This window comes from Phaseolus vulgaris, chromosome 5, assembly GCF_051622355.1.
Source record: "Phaseolus vulgaris cultivar YP4 chromosome 5, ASM5162235v1, whole genome shotgun sequence".
NCBI lineage: Eukaryota > Viridiplantae > Streptophyta > Magnoliopsida > Fabales > Fabaceae > Phaseolus > Phaseolus vulgaris.
The window spans coordinates 7248163-7264254 of record NC_143502.1 but is presented as its reverse complement, the minus strand read 5'-3'; the positions used below and the strand labels follow the sequence as shown (position 1 = coordinate 7264254).

The 16092-nt window shown below is 36.7% G+C and overlaps 1 protein-coding gene and 1 long non-coding RNA gene across 2 annotated transcripts; both read right to left on the bottom strand.

The window, feature by feature from the left end:
* Nucleotides 1-3396, bottom strand: LOC137835017 (Pentatricopeptide repeat (PPR) superfamily protein). Its single transcript, XM_068643307.2, has one exon. The coding sequence runs from the start codon at nt 3342-3344 to the stop codon at nt 381-383; it is 2964 nt and encodes a 987-aa protein (XP_068499408.1). The 5' UTR covers nt 3345-3396; the 3' UTR covers nt 1-380.
* A 4730-nt stretch (nt 3397-8126) lies between these two features.
* On the bottom strand, nt 8127-8538 carry LOC137836229 (uncharacterized). The gene is made up of 2 exons (XR_011085215.2): nt 8450-8538; nt 8127-8356 (listed from the first exon to the last, which is right to left on the bottom strand). It is a non-coding gene; the product is annotated as an uncharacterized LOC137836229 (long non-coding RNA).
* Between the last annotated feature and the right edge of the window lie 7554 nt (nt 8539-16092).

Below are 16092 nucleotides of genomic sequence, written 5' to 3'. Positions count from 1 at the left end.
AGCAGAGAAATTCTCATGTTTTCCTTTCATATTTCTATTCATCTAAATTACACAATATTCTATTCTATTTTCCTTCTAATTACATTCTTCATATTTCTTTCCTTCCTACCTCATTTCAAGCATAACATTAGTATAAACCTACAAGAAAAGTTCTGAAAATAGTCCAATCTCCTCAACACAAGCCATAACTGACCTCAATTCTCATCAACTTGGTTTGGGAGGAGATTAGATTTCAGAAATGCAATTCTACATTTTGACACAGAAGACTTTCTTCCATGAATTCAAGTCATTGAATCTAACCTCAACTGTATGACATTTGTATTCTTCTTCATACAATTTCTTATCAACCTCAACAAGAACCTGAAGAAGCTTCATCAGTATTAGTCATAATCATCTTCACTTCCAACTTCAGATTCATCTTCACTTCCAACTTCATATTCACCTTCACTTCCAACTTCAGAGTGTTCTTCTGACTTTAATGTGAATCTCATTTCTTGGCTAACTAACTCGGCAAGATCCTTTCTATTGCAAATTTTGTAGGCATCTATAATAGCCTTGAACAAAGACTCACTTGACTCAATCTCTCCGTATTCTAATTGGCTATATACCCGTTTCACACCTTCAACCATGCCAGCTTTTCCATAACAACCTACCAGATAAATATAAGTTGCAAGATCAGGTTCCACATGCTTATCTCGCATTTTCATATATATATTCAAAGCCTTGTTGATATCTCCAGCTGAACCATATGCATAGATTGCCACATTATAGGCAGAGGAGTCAAGTTCAACCTCAGATTCAATGAATGTTCGAGCAGATTCAAGTGCCAAAGTATGCATACCAACTAAAGTGTACAAAGCAGTGAAGGTTGCTTGCCGAGCATAAGGTTTCCCCTCCTGGTAAGATGACTCTAATTGCGCCACTGCTTCATTGGCAATCCCTCCCTTCTTTAATATGGTGAACAACACTTTAAAAGTTCCATCATTTGGCAAAAGCTTCTGACATATCATCTCATGTACTAATTTACCACATTCATAGAATTGCCTATTGGCAGCATAACACACCAGTACCTTATTAAATGAAACACAATCTTTCAATAAACCCGACAGTTTCATCTCCTCTGCAATCTCGATGGCTTCGTCCATCATGCCCACACCCTTATAAAGATACATGATTGTTGCATAGGAAACTGCATCTGCCCGGCCCATTTCTCTCAAATTTTCAAAAGCCAACTTGGCTTCAGAAACCAAGCCAAGATCCGCAAAGAGGCCAATCATACTATTACATGCAACTAAATCAAGACCCCCTTCCATGTTCTTCATCCGCTCATAAATTGCTTTTGCTCCTTCCAAATTTCCAACCTTACAATAAGACTTCAGCAAGGATGTTAACACAACTAAATTAGCTGATAACCCAGATTCTTCCATCATGTTGAAGTATTGGAGTGCCTCATCAAGACTACCATGTTCTGCATATCCATTTATTAAAGAACCATACACAACCTCATTTGGTTTTACTCCAACTCTTACCATTTCGTGGTACACTCTCACGGCATCAGAAAGCTGACCAAGGCGTGCATAACAACCAATAATAGCAGAAAAAGTTTGACAAGGTGGCCTAAACCCCATTTCCTGCATTTCATCCATAAGGTCTATTGCTTGGTCCACCAAATCACCACCACACAACATTTGAACAAGGGAATTGTACGTGCTTTCATTAGGCCATGTCCCGTGATTTTTCATTCCCTTAAAGAGAGACACAGCCTTATCATAAAGTTCAGCTTTGCCATACGCTTTGATCATGACATTGCACTCTAAAACATCCCTTTTCCGCCCTGCTGAGTCTCTTCCTCCATAAAACAAATTCTCTGCTTCCTCGCAGAGTCCTCTCTCAGCAAAAACATCCATAACCGCCGCCCGAATTTTCGAGGACATATCCCCATTCTTATGAAACTTCTTCAGCAGCTCATACACTTTATCTACATCCCCTTCACAAACATACATGTCCACAATTCCCGGAAGTGAATGCTCATCAACACCCACAGAATCCTTCTCCATCTCATCAATCAAATCTTCCACATCCCGAACCATATTCTTTTTGCACAACACACCAAGAAGAGCTCGGTAAGTCACCTCATCAGGACACAAACCAGCCTCTCTAACCCTCCTATAACAAGAAACCGCAGCATCGACATCCCCAGCCTCAGCATACAAAGACAAAAAAATGTTATAAGTCTTGGTATCGGGCGCCACCCCTTTCTCCTCCATCATCCCAAGCAAAGCCTCCGCCTCCACCAAATCACCACGACTCCCACAAATAAAAATCATGGTATTAAAAGTCCACACATCCATCGCTACACCCTCCTTCAACATCTCTTCAAAAACCTCAGCTGCATCACCCAACCGCCCTGCTTTCCCATACAAATCTATCAACACATTATAGGTAGTAGAGAGTCGCGGCTTCTGTGGCAAATTCGACAAATTTGAATCAGAAGATGTGGACACTCTTCCACCAATCTTAAACAACTCAGTGGAGAGAAACTGCTTGAAACTAATTGACATCGATGCAGGGCCATTAGTACTACTAGCACTACCATTACCACCAAAAGAACTCTCTAAATCCAAATCAAGATCATCCAACTCAACCCTCCCATCACACCACCCCTTGTAAAACCTATGAGCCCTATCAAACTCCCCCACATCCTTCAACACCTTAACAGCAGTGCACATAGTAACCTCATCAGGGAAAAAGCCTCTCACCCTCATGTGCCTAATCCACAAAAGCGCTTCTTGGACAAGACCCGCTTTCCCATACACATCAACGAGCATGCTGTAGGTGTTGTTGGTGGGCAAGACGCCATTTTTAGCCATGTCTTGCCAGCAGAGGCGGAGGTGGTCCCACTGCTGGGCCCTGCCGAGGGCTCTGAGAACCACGTTGTAGTGAATGGCGTTGTGGGTGTACCACGTTTGGGACCTGAACCAGTCGAACGCCCTCGCCGCACGCTGCCACGAGGCAGACTGTTCGCGGAGGATGACGGTGATTTCTTTGGGCGAGAGAGAGGGGGCGTTGGGAAGTGAGTCAAGTGCGAGGGCCACGTCGGCGGCGGCGTTGAGGGATCGGAGGAGGGATGGCAAAGCCCCGCCATATGGTTTTTTCTTTTTTCTTTTTTGATTTGAGGGGAGGGGGAGGGTGTTGGAGTGAAGGGAGCAGAGAGGGGGAGAGACACGTGGCGGTGGGTGGAGAGGGGATAAAGGGAGGTAGAGGAGTTTGGGAAAGAGGGTGGTGGTGGAGGAGGAAGAGAAGGAAGAAGAAGAGGGTTTAAGGGAGCATGAAGCTGTGAACATGGTTGTGGTTGTGAGAAAGAGAAGTGAGTTTAGGGAATGGTACCAACCAAAAAATCTCAACTATTTGTTTGCACTAAATGTTCTCCAATTAGGGTTACTATTCAAGTTTCCCTCCTTTGGGCTTAACACTTTTACAATACATTATGTATTTCAAACTTCTTACAGGGAAAAAAATCCTTGATGAACTCAATTAGATATAAATTTTGTGTGACAACTTCATTTGTTAAAATTGTAATAATTCTTCACAATTATTTTGAAATTAATAAAATGATTTTAATTTTTTTCAGTATCAATCATATTAGCCATTGAAATTATAATGTACATTTAAATTGATTTTTAAAAATGGTTATTAAAAGTATTAATCATAAGCCTGATAAACAAACAATTTTGAATGTGTATGTAAGGAATTTAATTCATTCTAATTTTGATGGAAAATAACATGTACAAATATGTATATAAATAAGTACAATAGGTTTATTTTTTAAATATAGTTTTATGATTTTTTAAGTTCTCAATTTGGCTCCAATTTTATTTAAAATGGATTGATGTAATTTCTTATCTTAATTGTTACATTTGCTAACAACAAAGCAAGATGTGATAGTATATTTTAAGGTGAATTTTGTGCAGGCCTTTGACACTATTTTCAAAGGTTGAAAATAGTTTAACTAAAATTTGATTATACACATTAGATACAATTTTTGGATTGGTTGGTTTTTGGTGAAATTTTTTTGGAGAGTACTAGTGGTCATTCACTGGCATTTGAGGTTGTGTTTGAGTCATTCTAGGTTGGTGTAGTTTTTTTGTTTGTCATATTCCAGGATACCAGTGGTAATTACAGAAAAGAGAAAAAGAAGTTTTGGTGATTCTGCAGAAAGTAGAGAAAAACGGAGAAGAAAAGATTGTATGAAAGCTGAAATCTATTATTCAATTCAAAAGAAAGAGTAAAGTTGTCTTATATACATGGGCACAGAGAAAGAAAAGGCAAATGCTCCCTGCACCCAATCATTTTTAACCTGCACCCAACATATTTTTTTAATTTCCAAAAATACCCTTAATTCCGGAAATAAAAATTTGGAATTGAAAATAATATATTCCGGAAAAATAAATCCGGAAGTCATTATTGAGTTTCGGAAATAAAAATCCGGAAACCAAAATTAAAATTCTATTTCGGACAAAAAAATCCAGAATTGAAAAATAATACATTCCAAAAAAAAAAATCCGAAAAAGAAATAATTGTTTTTTGGAAATAAAAATCTGGAAACAAAATTAAAAATCAATTCCGGATAAAAAAATCCGTAATATAAAATTCCGTTCCGGAAAAAAATATCCGGAACACATATTTCGGAAATTTTTTTAAGGACAGTTTCGTCTTTTCCGCTAAGATCGGGTGCAGTGATATGGTACAGGAAGCAATTGCCGAAAGAAAAAAACAAATTGGGCTTATGAGTAAAAACAGATTACATATAAGCCCAACAAATAATAAAACAATATTTCATATTTTATCAGCTCCCTTCAAGCTGGGAGTATATGTTTCTCATTCCCGGCTTGGAAAGAAGAGTGTTGAACTGGATTGTAGGAAGAGGTTTAGTGAAGAAATTAGCAGCTTGAAGATATGATGATATTGGAAGAAGTTTAAGAAGTCCAGCATTGAGTTTCTCCCTCACCACGTGACAGTCGATTTCGATATGCTTTATCCTTTCGTGGAACACTTGGTTGTTTGCAATGTGAATTGCAGCTTGATTGTCACAGTAAAGCAAAGCTGGTTGCATATGCTTGATGTGAAGATCAGCTAGCAGGTATGTGATCCACTAGATCTCACAGGTAGTGGTAGCTAGGGCGCGGTACTCGGTTTTAGATGAACTTCTTGATGGTTTGTTGTTTCTTGGATTTCCAAGAGATGAGCTCCCAATTAAATAGAAAAACCAGTTATAGATTTTCTATTTTCGAGACAATTTGCCCAATCAGAATCACTATAGGCTTTTAATTGAATAAAAGTTTCACTATAAAAGAATATACATGTTCCAGGAGCATTCTTGAAGAACACGCATGGCTGCCTGATGATGCTCATTTGTGGGTTTGGACGAACTGACTCAGGTGATTTACCGAGAAAGCTATATTAGGCTGAGTATTGGTTAGATAGATTAGACGTCCAATGAGACACCTATATGCAGTGGCTTCCTTGTCATAGAGAAGAACACCTTTGCTCGTTGATAATTATGATGTGTGGAGCATAGGTGTAGGCACATGAGCATAACCAAGCATTTTGGCGTCTTTGAGTAAATCCAGGGCGTACTTTCTTTGACTTAAGTGGATGCTAGTGTCTTTGCGTGCTACATCAATGTCCAAAAAATAGGTTAAGTCACCCAGATTTTTGATGTGGAAGAAACTGTTTAGCAGATTCGTTATATTGGATATCTTCATGGGGTTGTTCCTGGTGAGGACAATGTCATCCACATAGATCAGGATTGTCGTGGTGTATTTGCCATCATGTTTCAAAAACAAAGAGTGATCAACAATGAAAATATTATATTTGTGAGAAATTAAATTTTTTGAAAGCTTAGCATATCATTACCTTCCTTCTTGTTTGAGGCCATAAAGTGACTTTTTGAGGCGACAAACCAGGTTTGTAGATGAAGAATGAAGTCCTGAAGGCAGAACCATGTATACTTCTTCATCTAACTCCCCATGTAGAAAAGCCTTGTTGATATGAAGTTGCTTTAGTGTCCAGTTGTTAGTTGTTGCTAAAGAAGCAACCTAAGAGTAGTTAACTTTGCTACATGAGCAAAGGTATCCAGAAAATATTGAGATTTTTATCAATTATATGGTGAGAAACTCAAAGAAGATTCCCACTGCACACGAACTTAACCAAGTTGTTAAGTAAGTGTGAAGGTTCACTTTTAGAGGGCAAAGGAAAAATACAAGTATATGGTGATTGATGACGAAGGGTGGAAATTAAATTAACATAGAAGGAAACATAAAAGCATGATGGAAAAATAAGAACATAAGAACACAAAGATAAATGGAGTAATGGAAAAACGGAGAGATGAATGAAGGAAATGCTTATCTGGTGGAAGAGAGTTGGACACGCCACTTGAAGTGTGGTTTTCCTCCAAGATAAGTGTTGATGGTCGTCACTTGAGAGCTCTCCAATCACTCAAGATGAGACCTAATGCTAAGAGGAAACAAGCCTCGCAAACACCTCACACAAATTGTGCATATTAACTTTTCTATTCAAATTCAACATGAAAATACAAGGAGGAAGACACCCTATTTATAGGAGATGGTGCCTTGGAAAACAAGAAGCAAGGGTAGGATGGTAAATGTGTGAGGGGGACTGCCTTTAGGGTTTGACTAAGTCAAAACCACACCTTAGGCCACTTCTTCTAGAAACTAGGTAAAAAAAACAAGTTAAAAATGATAACTATATTCCCTATTATGCTAAAGGCACCTATTCTAGCCTATCTTGCTATTTGGACACTTGACACCTATTCTAGCCTATGTTACTATTTGGACCCTAAAGTGAGCCCAATTTATTTACAACTTTGTTTTATTTTTAAGAAGACTAGCGGAAAGAACATTAGATGCACTGGTCTTTGTGCATTTCTTCCTCTGGTGAGGTCTTCACTTGAAAGTGGAGATGATTTCTCATAGTGTGAATGATAATTTACATACTTGGTCATCTCCTTGTTGGCTTGGTTTGTATCACTACTTAACTACTAAATTTTAGTTACCAATTACTTTAGATACCTAAAACATTGGTAGCTAAAACTTTGATAGAATATTATGTTAGAAACTAGTTTAAATTTGTTATTAATAATAAAAATTACTTTAGATAATAATAATTTTTGTAGTCTCTAAAATAATATCTAATATAGTTAATATAGTGAGTAATTATTTTTTGTCTTTAAAATTGATTTTTATTGTAATGAGATAACATAGTATAGTATATGTGTGAATGATTTCTATAAAAATAAATAAATAAATAGTCTACGTATACTGAGTTATATATATATATATAATTAATTTGTTATTTTTTTGTTTTTATTTATGACTTATATTTTTATGCATATTTTCTTTTATTTTTTAACTAAATATACTGATTTTAGTTTTATTTCTCATTTACATTCTTCTTTTCTTTTTTTACCTGCTTAGTTCCTTTTTTCCCCCTCTATTAAACTAATCTAAATGAAATTTGGTTGATCATTTTGTATGATTACACATCCTTTTATTTGGAAAACTCATTGATAATAAAAAAAAAATCACATTCTTTTGTCAACGCCCTGATAATGGAACATAGTGTATTCTAATTCCGTTATTTATATTACTGAAATTATACACATGTTCAGTGATAATAAAAGATAAAAGTATATTTAAAAAAAAACCAATTATTATAATGAAATTAAATAAAATATCACTAAAATTTATATTGAAGTTATAAAATGTTATTGAATAAAAAAATAATTAATAGTTTTTATAATGTTACAATTATACCATAAGAGTAATTTGTAAACTTTTATTAAAATCAAAATTAAAATTAAATGTGTGTTAAACAATAGTAATAAAATTTAATTTTATTCGAAAATCATTATCATAATTCTTTTCTAATAAAAATTGAAATATAACACATCAAAATAGAATCTGACATCTCAGCCAAATTAAATTAACATTTCAACAATTATTTGTCATAATTATTTAATAATAACAGTTTCAAAAATATATTTTTATATAATTGAAATTTACGAGTTAGTAAATAAACATAAAAATAAAAATATGCAAACCAAATAACAGTAGAAAATTCAATTATTATTATTATTTTCACTCATCCTCTACACATATACATTAACATATATAGCAAATACATGTATGGTACTTGTCGCTACAGATTCCCACTGCTTTCTCTGATTTGAAATGTGATCTGCAAACCCAGCCACAAGGATTATTGAAAGGTTCACAATGTTGAGGAATGCTTTGTACTATACAATTAGGTTCCACCACTGATTCCACTTCATTTCCTACAAAACCACATCACAAATCACACACCATAATTAATCTTCTCAAAATTCATTCATCACACACAATACTAAAGCTTAAAGAACTGGTCTTACCAGAAGCAATGAGGAGAACCAGCACAAGGACTGAGAAACAGAAAGAGCTTTTCATTTTCTTGAATTTGTTTGGAAAACAGTTGTGATAGATCTCATTGAAGGGGTTCTCATGCATTTATATACACCAAATTACATTGAGAAATGAATACAGGATTCAGTTCTATACAAGATGCATTTAATAATAGTCGTAAAATTACTCCCAATATTTAATGCAAACGTTAGCACAAGTTACAATAAATTGGATCAATCTATTGAGCATTTAATCATAAACCTTTACTTATTGTTTGCTTTTTTTCAAATAATTTAATAAATATTAATTAATGAGGTTTAATTAAGTTTTAAGTCAAACGTAAATTTGAATATTTGGTTGCTGAGTTTTATGAAGTTATACATGTCATTGAGAAGCTATAAAGAAGAGTCTTTCTAGTTTATGGCTTGAATATGATTCTTCATTGGTTTGTGTTGCATTTATTATTAGGACTAATGTTCCTTGGTTTCTTCGTAATGAGTGAAATATTGTCTTGATTATTGTGGGAAAATCAAGTTTATGATTTATCACATTTTTCGTGAAGGCAATGCATGTGCTGACAAGTTTGCTAACTTAGAGTTTATTCAGAGAGAACAATTTCATTGGTATAATAGGTGTTCATCTAGTATATTCTTAGAATTTTTTATTAATAGATATAGATTACCTAAGTATCATTTTTTAGGTTTTTTATATATGGGTTTTGGTCTAGTCCTCCCATATTTGTGTGTATTTTTTTTTCCTTTTTTTAGTAATACATTTTTCATGTGGTGACAGATGATTGTTTATCTTTAAGGTGTCAGTTTAGCTGAGATGTCGCCAAGTTTCGTAGTAATGCCTAACATGATAGCATTTATAATTTTATTATTGAATATTGAATATTTTTTATTGAATATTGATTATTTTTTTACTTTATATTTTTATATTTTTCAATTGAGTCTTTGTCATTTAAATTTTTTTATTAACGGGATGATGTAATTGATATTTTGTCTCATTATCTTGCTTATTTCTCCTCTATGTGTTAGGATATGTGAGCTTTTGTAATTAATATAAAATTATATTGTAATTAATGTAAAATTGCAAATAATTTTTATTGCTTTAATTGAAAATGTGTTGCATAACAAGTGATTGTTGTCGTCATCGTAATCTACATCAACGGTGATTACAACGGAAGTTTCTTGGTCGTTATAGGTGATGACATGGAAGTCATCGAGAGTATAATATCTCGTTATCCAACGTATTTTCGATTAAATAAAAATCACTTATTTTTTTTACATTAACCACACTATTATATTTTTATTAAATAAATACTGTAGATACCAATAATTTTTTAGTTTATAAAATAAGATATAATTTAGTCAATAAAATAATTGATTATTCTTTGTTTCTAAAATTAATTGTTATTTAGTGTTTTTCCTTGTCGTGTTTTATTAATAGGTGGAGATAAGATGACAAGATAATAGAATAAAAACATGTCTGGAAAATTAATAGAACAAGATAATGTAAAATTAATAGAATAAGCATGAATGTAAAATTAATATAAAATAATAAAATAAGATACACTACAAGAAAATCATTAAATAGAAACTAATTTTAGAGACTAAAAATAATTAGACAACATATTAACTAAATTAAATATTATTTTATTTAAAGTAATTTTTATTATTAATAAATATTTTCTAAATTGGTATCTAATTAGTCACCAAAATTTTAATTACCAACTTTAGAATTTAATTAATTAGTAGCTAAAACTTTGGTAACTAAGTAAATATCAATTTAAAAACTATTTATTAATAATAGAAACTACTTTATATTCCAATAATTTTCTTGACAAGACTTGTTTTTGTGTTAGATGTTTCCTTTCTATACACTACAAGAAAAATCATTAAATATAAATTAATTTTAGAGAAAAAAAATTAGTTGTTATATTGACTAAATTAGATATTATTTTATAGACTAAAAATTTATTGGTATCTAAAGTAGTTTCTATTATTAATAAAAATTTATAAACTAATTTCTAAATCATTATTTAATTAACTATCAAAGTTGCTTGTTAAAACCTTGGTAGCTAAAATATTGGTAGCTAATTAGATATAAATTTAGAATCTAACTTATAAATTTTTATTACTAATACAAACTACTTTAGATACCAATAATTTTTTAGTTTATAAAATAAAATCTAATTTAATTAATATATTAACTAATTATTTTTTGTCTATAAAATTAATTTATATTAATAATTTTTTTTAATCATATTTCCACAACTTTTTTTTTGTCTTATGAAGTTTTATATTTATATAAAATAATATATACGTCATTGATTCAATAATCATTGATTTGCACTAGTAAAAAAAAACTTAATCACGACTACAAATAACGATATTTGATAGAAATCCTTCATATCAAAAAGCGCAATGACATTTCCGTGAATAATTTGGATTTTCGATGCGGAATAACGACGATTAGAGCTATAACTGTAGTTAATAATGACCAAAGTGAGAAATAACGACGGTTCTCCCACCTAATCGTCGTTATAAATGAGTTCTGTGCAAAATAATGACGGTTATCCATTTAATCGTCATTATAAAATTGCATAAAAATGAAAATTTGCTCAGCCCGCACTCTCACACGCATTCTTTTTCTCCAGCCCGCGCCCTCACTTCTTCTCCATCCAACGCTCCATTCGCATCGCTGCCTCAATTCTTCTTTTCCTTCGTGGCATCGAGCTCCACTCCTCTCCTCCACGCCACTGAGCTTCCCCCCCTGTCCCGCCTTCCCGCCCGCGCCGTCATCCTTGCGAGTTATCTCCTTCTGCACTCACTGTCGGACGTTGCAGTCACCGTATTGTATCACCATCGCAACTCCATACTGCAGGCATCACGTGTGTCCACTCTAGCCATTGTCAGATTGCTCCCACCGTGCCGGACTTCCCTTTTCCTCAACTCCACCGTACTGTGCGTGCCAAAAATAAAAGGTTAGTTATTTATTTATTTAATTAATTTTATAATAAATATTTGCATGTATATTTATATTAGTTAGTATTTTAATTTATTTAATTATTTTTACAATAAATATTTGCATGTATATTTGTAGTAGTTAGTATTTTAATTTATTTAATTAGTTTTATAATAAATATTTGCATGTATGTGTTGATTAGTAATGATTAGTATATCTATTTGTATTTGTATTTATTGAACACGTTGATTCTAATTCCGAGGATGTGTGACCCTTGGCAATTTTGATTTAGATTTTCTTAGTTTACGAGTTCTATGGATTGGAGTTGGATTAATACACCACAAATAAGTGATGCTTATGAAAAAGGGGTCGAAGAATTCTTACCGTTTTCACAACATAATGTTGTTAGTAATCATAATGGAGTAAGAATAAGGTGTCCTTGTGTCGATGGAGGCGAGAGGCTCGGCCTTGATCCAGTTGGTTAAGTAATCTACTCCGACCAAGAGGAACCTTATCTGCCTGCTCCTTGGTGACACATTTCAGTAGCGGCTAGAGTATCCTTTTCTGTAGAGGTGTTGGTTGATCATGGTGTACATTGCACATTGCTGCCTCATCGTCTTTTCCTCCTCTGATTTGCATATGCCAAGCTCCATGTATTGAATGATCGGAGTCATCCAAGTGTCGGCCTCAGTTATGGCCAGGCATTTGACGTCTCCCACGCTGGGATTGTTTAGATAAATCTGCACCATAGATATGTGGTGGTTCTTCTTCTTAGTTGTAGCGAGCTGAGACAAGGCATCGACCCTTGTGTTGTCCTACCTACGAATGTGCTCCAATGTTACCCTTTTGAATCGTGCGGTAAGGTTGGAGACCGTGTGATAGTACCTTTGCAACAATGGTTCTTTTACTTCGAACTCCCCCTTTAACTGGATGACCCATCAGCATACACCATCCATTTGGCCGAAAGGTCCTGTTGGGGAGTTAGCTCGATCGAGAAGTCAGCTAAGCATTGGGAATTTCTCGCCCCCTCGGTTCGTACTGGATGTCAAATTTCAAGAGCTCTACCGACCACCCTATCATGCGTCCAGCAAGATCTAGTTTAGATAAAATTTTGAAAACTGGGTAATCAGTTCTTACTGTGATTGTATGATTTTGGAAGTAGGGACTCACCCGCCTGATCGTCAGGACTAAGGCAAGAGCCACCTTCTCTATCATCTGGTATCTCGTCTCGGTCGCATGAAGTGTTCAACTAACGAAGTATACTGTGTGTTCTTCCTTTTCTACCTCTTGTACAAGAACTGCACTCACCGCCTCCTCCGAGACTAACAAGTAGACAATGATGGGTTGGTCGGGTTTCGGCTTCTGAATCACCGTTGGTGAGGATAAGAACGCCTTCAATTGCTAGAAGATTTCTTCGCACTTCTCTTCCCAGCTGAACTTTGCTGCTTTTCGTAACAATTGCACCATCAGCCGTGTTCACTTGGCCAATCGAGGGACTAACCTCGAAAGGGTGATAAGATGCACGATATGCTCATGCACCTCTTTCACGTTTCGAGGGCTTCTCATCTCGATTATCGCCCGACACTTGTCCGAATTAGCCTTAATCCCTTGGTGGGTTGACATAAAACCCAAAAACTCGCCCCCTCAACACCGAACACACATTTTTTGGGGTTGAGCCTCATGTTCATTCTCCTCAATGCTTCATAAACTTTCTCCAAATCCCTAATGTGTTTGTCACATGAGTTCGACTTCACCACTATGTCATTCACTTCTAGGGGACTTCCGCCCCCGAGAGGATTTTCGCCTAAGGGATCGGTCGTAACCGACATCCTGGTTCGTCGACTTCACGCTCAGGCTCGCCGCATAGCACTCTCGTGCTACTTTGTGATCTACATGTACCGTTAGAATGCCTTCCAAGGCTGATGAGAACTTCATGGCCAGATAAGGGGTGGAAACGATCGCCCTCAATCTATTGATTGATGATCGACCGAGTAGGATGTTGTAGGAGGTGTTGACATCATCACTAAATACTAAACCTTGATAATTTTGCTTGCCTTACCCTCATCGAACATGGTCTAAAGGTCGATATAACCTCGGGTGGCCACTCTCTCACCCAAGAAGCGGACCACTTGATCATCATACGACTTCATCTCCTCCTCGGATAATCTCATATAATTGAACGTCTTCCAGTAATGGTACTGAACTCCTATGATCCACCAACGTCTTCATAATGGTGAATTTGTCAATATCTACTGATATTACCATAGGGTCATCCTGTGAAGGGTCAACACCCTTGAAATCCTCGTCGATGAAGGTGATGGGTGGCGTTCTCAGTCAGAAAGAAATGGTGTTCACCTATTGCACTGTCCTCAGGTGTTTCTTTCTAGCCGTGTTAGAACTTCCTCCACTAGCGAAGCCCCCGACAATGGTGTTGATGACCTCTCGACCACCTCTTTCTTCACCTCCTTGGTCGGCGATCTGGTTGACGATCATCCTCTCTTGCTCTCTGAGGGGTGTAATCCCTCGGTCCTGCTTCCTCTCTCATTGGAGACCGTTTCAAACTATGGTCTCTATGCACAAACTGGTGGAGGTGCCCGACCTGGATAAGCTCTTCAATCTTATCCTTTAGACACTCCTTGGTGGTATGTCCACTATTCCTGTGATATCGACACCTACGAATTCGGTCGGTGTTATCAGGGCTTGTTGCCCTTCTTGGTGGTTGGATTAACTCGACACTCAAAGCCTCATATAATATTTTCCCTATGTCGGTGGTCAGAGGGGTGTACCTCGTGAACTGGGGCCCCCGATTATCTCCGTCCCTATCTCCCCTACCAACACCGGGTCGTTTCAGGCGCTCATTCTCTTTGTCTCTCCCCTTATTAGCTCCTTCCTTAACTCTGGCCTAATTCCTAAACTCTCTCAGCTCTTTCAGTTTCATGAACTTAGTGGCTCTCAGCCTAAGCTCATCCAGGTTTGCAACTGGCTCCATGCACAAACTATCAACAAACGACCCCAACCGTAGGGCAGTGACATGTGGTGCATTTCCATGTCCAGACTCAGATTCCACATGTTAAGGGCTATCTTACTGAACCTCTTAATAAACAGCCTTAGCAGCTCTTTCTACTCCTGGCGAATGTTGACCAGGGCAACGAAGGTTAGGTGATGCGGTCGGCTGGTAGCGAACTGCGTTCCGAACTTTGACACCAGAGTTTCGAAGCAGTCAATAGAATTTGGAGGAAGCCTCATGAACTAGCTCAAGGCTCCTCCATTCAGCGAAATCGGGAACACTCGATAGAGGATTGCACTGTCCCATGTGTACAAGCTCATGTGCATGGTGTACACGTTCATATGCTCATTAGGGTCGGTCGTCCCGTCGTACCAATCCATGTTAAAGCCCTTCCATATCGCTGGCAGTTGTGCCCCTATTATGTGTTCAGTGAATGGAAGTTGGTGAGATACATCCAGGGTGTTGGTCGTAGGGACAAACCTGTTCCGATAGGACTCACCCTCAGTTTCCTGGGTGTGGATACCCCTTGGCTCCTCAACATTTCTAGGTCCGATAGGGTGGATGAAGGATTTTCCAGCTAGATTGCCTGGTCCGACAGATGGACCTCCTTCCACCCACTTCCTCTTCATCTCTTCATTCTCCCTTCGGGGAGCTAAAATCTCATCTTCACTCTTCCGTTGCATCTCGTCGTTTCTTCTCTTCATCTCGGTCATCTCTCTCTGTAGTGACATCAATAGCGTTATCTGCTCAACATCAGACATCTTCTCGTTCACCATGCTTCTAGTCGGTACCATCTACTTCCTTCTTTGCTCTGATTCTCTCGGCTCCATGATGGACACCAATTGTTCTCGAACAGGGTTGGAACTAAGAGAACAATTCAAATTACACCTTTGGTCGGTCGGTACTTCACTCCCTCTTCTGGACTGAACTCTCTCACTTGCTCCTCCACTCTTTCTCCTCGCTAGCTCCGGACTCGGATGGTACCTGCAAAAGTTACTCCGATGCTGAAGCCAAATTTCAGCACTCGACACTCATCACATCGACTCAATTGGAAAATGAATCCTCACAAGCTTCGAAACTACTTTTACTACACCACACCTGCTACCCACTTTCTTTGTTATTGGTTCAAAAAAGCTTAAACATTCCTTTTCTTATTTTTACTCTGCTTCATCCTATGGTGCTGTTTAATATGTTCTAAAACCGCCAACCCTTGTTTTTTTTTTATCAGCAAAGAATAAAATAGAATAAAGGAGGTACTTCAGGGGTACCTCAACCCGTATACATAAATCGTGAAACTCGACACTACTTCCGATTCCAGTTCATACATATTAAAAAAACCAGTTCCAACAATTACAAAGAAATCCCAAAATCCTCCTACAAACAAAAAAACCAGCATCTGCATAGTCTCATTTTATGGTACCTAATAAAAGCAAATAGGGAATTGTGGCCTTATAGAATTGTGTGCACCGTTCGACATCCAATTCAAGAGTCACATGCATAATCCAAGTTGTTCCAGCAAAGTTGTATAAGGCTATTTGTATAAGGCATAGACATTGCCACTTGTCAAATCTGCCAACCGCCTCATTCATACACCTTCTCTCCTCCATCGAATGTTTTACCACTTCTGCATAACTACTCTCTGCATTGTGTTTTTGA

Coding starts and splice junctions, on each gene's coding strand:
- LOC137835017 (XM_068643307.2), bottom strand. CDS start 3,344: ATGTTCACAGCTTCATGCTCCCTTAAACCCTCTTCTTCTTCCTTCTCT.